This window comes from Pezoporus occidentalis, unplaced genomic scaffold (genome assembly GCF_034315485.1).
Source record: "Pezoporus occidentalis ecotype Australia unplaced genomic scaffold, CSIRO_AGI_Poc_V1 ctg115, whole genome shotgun sequence".
Taxonomy (NCBI): domain Eukaryota; kingdom Metazoa; phylum Chordata; class Aves; order Psittaciformes; family Psittacidae; genus Pezoporus; species Pezoporus occidentalis.
In genome coordinates this window covers 3724565-3732032 of record NW_026912940.1, presented here as the reverse complement: position 1 = coordinate 3732032, position 7468 = coordinate 3724565, and the positions used below count along the sequence as shown (strand labels likewise).

The 7468-nt window shown below is 45.8% G+C and overlaps 1 protein-coding gene across 1 annotated transcript in view; it reads left to right on the top strand.

Annotated features, from left to right (window-relative positions):
• The first annotated feature begins 2639 nt into the window (after nt 1-2639).
• The window catches only part of LOC134174243 (uncharacterized), a 346091-nt gene continuing 341262 nt past the window's right edge, over nt 2640-7468 (top strand). Inside the window, exon 1 of the mRNA XM_062639027.1 lies at nt 2640-3386. Coding sequence (XP_062495011.1) covers nt 2736-3386 — 651 coding nt within the window. The 5' untranslated portion in view covers nt 2640-2735. The remainder of the gene's footprint in view (nt 3387-7468) is intronic.

Below are 7468 nucleotides of genomic sequence, written 5' to 3'. Positions count from 1 at the left end.
GGATCTTGTCTGGGGTCAAATGACAATGTAGGAGGACCAGGAGATTTTCCCTGAGACTGGACAGCCATGAGTGGCAGGGTGTGTGGGATAGTATGGGCAAGTATCTAGGTCAGTGGGCCCCTCCAGTACTTTGGAATTTCACTACCGAACAACTGCAAAATCCAGAAGAATCAGTAGAACACTTAAATGAGGTGTGTGGTCATACCAGAGATGGACAAATCATGCAACGTGCTGGGGCTTGGCCTATGTTTACAGGGCCTTGTTCAACACTATCCAGCACCTTCAAAAGGAAAAGAATGTGTGTGGATCTGAGGGCAAAGCAACAGTTGCTACTCAAACTTTGGCTGCAATGAACAGAGCAGCTACCCCAGTGGCAACTACAGCAGCTGCTCGAACTTCGAATGCAACAGACAGCGCAGTTACCCCAGCTCCAAGCACAGCAGCTACACCACCCCCAGCAACAAGTACAGTTGCAGCCAAACCAAAGGACCAATTCGTACCAATATTGGTTGCCCCTGTACGCAAGAGAACAAGCAAAAAGGAGGCAAAAAGGGTGAAGCGAGATGAAGAACCAATGAATTCCCCACCCGGTCCAGAATCTGATCAGGAGTCATCATCACATGACGAAGAAGAAGACGAAGAGGTAACTTCTCGACCTCGGACCTCAACCGAGCTGCGGAATATGCGAAAAGATCTTACCCGTCAACCAGGGGAGCACATCATCACCTGGTTACTCAGATGCTGGGACAATGGGGCCGATGGTCACGAACTAGAAGGTACAGAAGCCAAGCAGCCAGGATCACTTGCTAGAGAAGGTGGAATGGACAAAGCAATTGCAAGAGAGAAAAAGTCCCTCAGCCTTTGGAGGAGGCTCTTGGCAGCTGTGAAAGAAAGGTTTCCATACAAGGACGATGTTATGAGTCGTTCAGCCAAGTGGACTACTATAGACAAAGGCATCCAGTCTCTGAGGGAATCGGCCATCGTAGAGATGATCTATCACATCAAGCCGAATAACGGGGATACACCTATAGATCCAGATGAAGTTGAATGTACATGACCCATGTGGTGAAAACTTACACGGAATGCACCGTCATCATATGCCCATTCATTGGCAACAGTAACCTGGAATGACATAGTATCATTAATAGTGGATGAAATGGTTCATAAACTCTGAGAGTTTGAAGACAATCTTACCCCTCCCATCATCTCAGCTGTGGAAAAACTGTCCCAGGATCTCAAGCAATTGAGGGACGATCTGTCAGATTTATCCAGCTCCTCACGTGTACCAACACACATCTCAGCTATTAATAAAAGGCGTCCTATTGTTCGAGAGAGGAGATACAGGAGGTATACGCCACAGGGTACCCTATGGTTTTACCTGCGGGATCACGGAGAAGACATGACAAAGTGGGATGGAAAACCTACGTCAGCTTTGGAGGAACGGGTGAGTGAATTGAAGAGGGGAGCAAGGGCCAAGACTGATCGTCCCATGAAAGCTATGGCTTCAGTCTCTGGTGAGCAGTTTCCCAGATGGAATGGAAGAGCTGATTTTACTCCAGCTCCTGTGATAACAAAGAATAATCCCTTTCACCACGACTTAAGTGTCCAACGCTGTGATGACCATTAGATTGGCCCTGCCTCCAGCCAGGTGGAGGTAGAGGACAATCGGATTTACTGGACTGTGTGGATCAGATGGCCTGGCACATCAGTCCCACAGAAGTATAAGGCTCTAGTAGATGCCGGTGCACAGTGTAGCCTGATGCCACCAAGCTGTCAAGGGGTGGAACCCGTCTATATTTCTGGAGTGACAGGAGGATCCCAAGAGTTGACTGTGGTGGAGGCTGAAATCAGCTTGACTGCGAGGGAATGGCAAAAGCGCCCTATTGTGACTGGTCCAGAGGCTCCATGCATCCTCAGCATAGACTACCTCAAGAGAGGGTACTTCAAAGACCCAAAAGGGTATCGATGGGATTTTGGTATTGATGCTTTGGAGACTGAGGAAATTGAGCAGCTGTCCACCTTGCCTGGTCTCTCAGAAGATCCCTCTGTTGTGGGGTTGCTGAAAGTCGAAGAACAGCAAGTGCCAATTGCGACCACAACAGTGCACCGGCGGCAATATCGCACCAACCGAGACTCCCTGATTCCCATCCATCAGCTGATCCGTAGACTGGAGAGTCAGGGAGCGATCAGCAGGACCCGCTCGCCCTTTAATAGCCCCATATGGCCAGTGTGAAAGTCTAATGGAGAATGGAGACTAACAGTAGACTATCGTGGCCTGAATGAAGTCACACCACCATTGAGTGCTGCCGTACCAGACATGCTAGAACTTCAGTATGAACTAGAGTGAAAGGCAGCCAAGTGGTATGCCAAGATTGATATTGCCAATGCATTTTTCTCCATTTCTGTGGCAGCAGAGTGCAGGCCACAGTTTGCTTTTCCTTGGAGGGGCGTCCAGTTCACTTGGAACCGACTGCCCCAGGGGTGGAAACACAGCCCTAGCATTTGCCATGGACTGATCCAGACTGCACTGGAACAGGGGCAAGCTCCAGAACACCTGCAATACATTGATGACATTATTGTGTGGGGCGATAATAATCCAAATCCTGCTGAAAGCCTGTTTTGCCATAAAGCGGAGTAAGGTCAAGGGACCTGCACAGGAGATTCAATTTTGGGGAATAAAATGGCAAGATGGACGTAGACAGATCCCCACAGATGTGATCAACAAGACAACAGCAATGTCTCCACCAACTAATAAGAAAGAAACGCAAGCTTTCGTGGGTGTTGTGGGGTTCTGGAGAATGCACATCCCAAATTACAGTTCGATTGTAAGCCCTCTCTATCATGTGACCCGGAAGAAGAATGATTTTAAATGGGGCCCTGAGCAACAACAAGCCTTTGAGCAAATTAAACGCGAGCTAGTTCATGCAGTAGCCCTTGGACCAGTTCGAACCGGGCCAGATGTAAAAAATGTACTGTACACTGCAGCTGGGGAGAACGGTCCTACCTGGAGCCTCTGGCAGAAAGCTCCAGGGGAGACTCGAGGTCGACCCCTCGGCTTTTGGAGTCGGGGATACAAAGGATCTGAGGCCAGCTATACCCCAACTGAGAAAGAGATACTGGCAGCCTGTGAAAGGGTTCGAGCTGCTTCGGAAGTGATTGGCACTGAAGCACAGCTCCTCCTGGCACCCCGGTTGCCCGTGCTGGGCTGGATGTTCAAAGGCAGGCTCTCCTCTACACATCATGCAACTGATGCTACATGGAGTAAATGGGCTGCACTAATTACACAACGAACTCGAATAGGAAATCTCAGTCGTCCAGGCATTCTAGAAGTCATCATGGACTGGCCACAGGGCAAAGATTTTGGAATGTCACCAAAGGAGGAGGTGGTGCGTGCTGAAGAGGCCCAACCATATAACAAACTGTCAGAAAGTGAAAAGCAGTATGCCTTGTTTACTGATGGGTCCTGCCATATTGTGGGAAAGCATCGGAGATGGAAGGCAGCTGTATGGAGTCCTGGATGACAAGTTGCAGAAACTGCTGACGGAGAGGGTGAATCAAGTCAGTTTGCCGAGGTGAAAGCCATCCAGCTGGCCCTGGACATTGATGAACGAGAAAAGTGGCCAGTACTTTACGTCTATACTGACTCATGGATGGTGGCAAATGCCCTGTGGGGGTGGTTGAAGCAACGGAAGCAGAGCAACTGGCAACGCAGAGGTAAACCCATCTGGGCTGCTGCACTGTGGAAAGATATTGCTGCCAGGGTGCAGAACCTGGTGGTGAAGGTACATCATGTAGATGCCCATGTACCCAAGAGTCGGGCCACTGAGGAACACCAGAACAACCAACAGGTGGATAAAGCTGCTAAGATTGAAGTGGCTCAGATGGACTTAGATTGGCAACATAAAGGTGAATTATTTTTGGCCCGGTGGGCCCATGACACTTCAGGCCATCAGGGCAGAGATGCAACATATAGATGGGCCCGTGATCAAGGGGTGGACTTAACAATGTACAGTATTGCCCAGGTTATTCCTGAGTGTGAAACATGCGCTGCAATTAAACAAGCCAAGCGGTTAAAGCCTCTTTGGTATGGAGGATGATGGTTGAAGTATAAATATGGGGAGGCCTGGCAGCTTGATTATATCACACTGCTGACAACTCGCCAAGGCAAGCGCCATGTGCTTACCATGGTGGAAGCAACCACCGGGTGGCTGGAAACATACGCGGTGCCCCATGCCACTGCCCGGAACACCATCCTGGGCCTTGAGAAACAGATTTTGTGGTGACACGGCACCCCAGAGAGAATTGAGTCAGACAATGGGACTAATTTCCGGAATAACCTTATAGATATTTGGGCCAAAGAGCATGGCATTGAGTGGGTATATCACATCCCCGACCATGCACCAGCCTCTGGGAAAATCGAACGGTACAATGGGCTGTTAAAAACTGCACTGGGAGCAATGGGTGGGGGAACTTTCAAGCATTGGGATACACACTTACCAAAGGCCTCCTGGCTGGTCAACACCAGAGGATCTGCCAGCGGGGCTGGCTCAGCCCAGTCAGAACTTTTACATATTGTAGAGGGGGACAAAGATCCCGTGGTGCATATGAAGAATTTGCTGGGGAAGACAGTCTGGGTTATTCCTGCTTCAGGTAAAGTCAAACCCACTCATGGGATTGCTTTTGCTCAGGGACCTGATATACTTGGTGGGTAATGTGGGAAGATGGGTAAATCCGATGTATACCTCAAGGGGATTTGATTTTAGGGGAAAACAGCCAGTTAACTCAATTGTATGCTGTTGCCTGCTGTGTAATACTTTTATAGCTCATCAACTAGATGCCTCCAGGTCACCAGCGACTGGCCCGGACTTCCCTCCAGCCATCATCCCAACAGAGAATGAACTTTGAACATCATGGACCGAATGGACTCGGCAGCATTATAGGGATTGGTCCATGCACTAAGAAAATGATCTTTTTCTTTTGGTCTGTGTGCATATGGATGTATATATGTGGGAGAGCAGTGGTGTATTGAAAATGTGGGATCTGAGCATGATGTGAATGGTATGGATTAAGGGGTGGATAATGTCCTGGGTTCAGCAGTAGCAGTCATGTTTCTCCTTCTTGGTAGCTGGTGCAGTGCAGTGTTTTGACTTCCAGCCTGGGAACAGTGTTGGTGAAACCAATGATTTCAGTTGTTGCTAAGTGATGTTTACCCTGACCAAGGACTTTGTGAGGCTCATGCTCTGCCTGGGAGGAGGGGAAGCCGTGAGGAAGCAGAGACAGGGCGCCTGACCCAGGCTAGCCAAGGAGGTATTCCATACCACAGCACGTCATGCCTGGGGTGGGGGTAACTTGGAGTTACCTGGAAGGACACGGGCTTCCGGGTGGGACTCGTTTCTTGGCCGGTGGTATCGTATTCTCTTCCCTTGTTATTTTCTCTTATCATTGTTGTCGTTGGTAGTAGCGGTGATGATTTGTGTTGTACATTGGTTGCTGGACTGTTCTTGTCTCAACCCGTGGGAATTGCACCCTTTTCGATCCTCCTCCCTGTTCCTCCGGGAGCGGGGAAGGGGAGAGCCCTGGTTGGGGAGGGGGGGGGCTCTATTGTTGTCAGCCTGGCACCAGTCACTGGGAGTGAGTGAACAAGTTGCCTGACTGGGTTTAAATCATGACAGGGTGGTGTTTGTTTTATTGGGGTTTTTGTGTTGGGTTTGGTGTTTTGTTTGTTTGTTTGTGGTTGGGTTTATTTTGTGGATTTCTAATTTTATTTTTATTTTTTTTCCTAAATGTTTGGAATACAAAATTCTCTGGTCAGTTATCCACTTACCTAGTTGGGGCAGTGATTATGACTACATACACAAATTACACAGTTCCACGTTCAACTCCTCTGGTAAATGGCATTTGGAAATCAGTTATAAGAGTGTACCATAACTTTCCAATACTGACTTGTTCAATGATAATATTCACTGGTGCTTTTGCAGCCACTGACCTAAAAAAAATATAGCGCTTTTGTTCTTCACTTTACAGATCACAAAACTGACACAGAATGGCAGAATGGTTTATCTGAACTCCCAGAGCAGAACCACACATTTACCTAAGCTGCTTTCAGTAAAGAAATCTTAAAATAATAATTTTTAAAAGCTAGAATCCATAAGCAAAAAATTCATGAGACGATTACAGTTCAATAAACCCTATTGCCCAGTGTTGGGCAGTAGCCTTTTTATGTTTTAAAGAAGGCAGTCATCTAGATTCACATCTCTGATCAAAGCAGAAGTGAAGCTGTTCACAAGTTATCAGGATAAATGAACCTCATAATGAAAAGAAAGTCCCACTTCAGGAAAAAAATATTATTCTGAAGTGCATAAAGAAAAGAGTGACTGTGATTGTCATTTACCTGTACCAATATACATAGATTATAGCAAATAAGAATTTCTCTACAACTAGATGTTGTCCAAAGGAAAAAAAAAAAAATAAAATTCAAAACAAGTAGGATTCCTATCTAAAATAAATGTCTGTTTTCTCTCCTGCCAGCAGACTGGTATCCAGACCACCAACCCCAAAATGTTAGTTGAAACACTACTTTCAGATGGAGCTCAGGTCCATTATCTGTGGATGAATCTATTATGGTGATGGAACTACAGCTGTAGTCCTAATCTCAAGAATATACTAAAATCAGAGATTTTTAGTGGGAACTGATGCCAAGAAGCTTCCTTATGAAACTTTAAAATGCTGCTTACATGTATAACAGTTCTCATTATTCCAAGCTAAGCCCTTAGGGTTACATTTTCTCAGAATAGAAATGAAGAAAAAAAAAATCTGTTTGGTGCAAGAAGCAATATCGCACTATCAAACTTATGAGTATTCCACAAATTAAAAACAAACAAAGAAACAAAACCCAAAACAAACACAAAAGAACTCTAATTCTTTAATGCTGTTATATAACAAGCTGTAAATTCATGCAAACTTTCCCTTAGAAAGATATCAAATGTCCCTCTGATTAGTTCACCACAGGAAGGAAAAGGGAAAAAACAGAAACCGTTAAAAAATTGACCTATTTTGTAACCGAGTTCACAGTAAAAATCAGCTAGAGAGGAAATGAGCTGTTGCATAATTCCAGCTTTATGTGAAAAGATGGATAAATTACTGATTACATCAGTAGATGTATTGTCATTTAATCAAATGAGAAATTAGAAATCAAACTTAATAATTCAGCTGATACTGAATATATTATCTCTCCTTGATATAATCACAGAGAAATTTAACTCTTTAAAGCATCCTAATGCCTTTTATAAGTCTGAACAAACATTTTTCTCTCAAAGAACGTAGCTACATTCCTCTTCTCTCCCATTTTTCATCTGGATGATCTTTGCATGAAAAGAGACCCTTCATGTTTTAGAGGGCACCTGCTCCTGCTGTTTGTTCTGCCCCTGAAGTCATAATCTTCTGCCTGTGACATCACAATTAGTTTCTG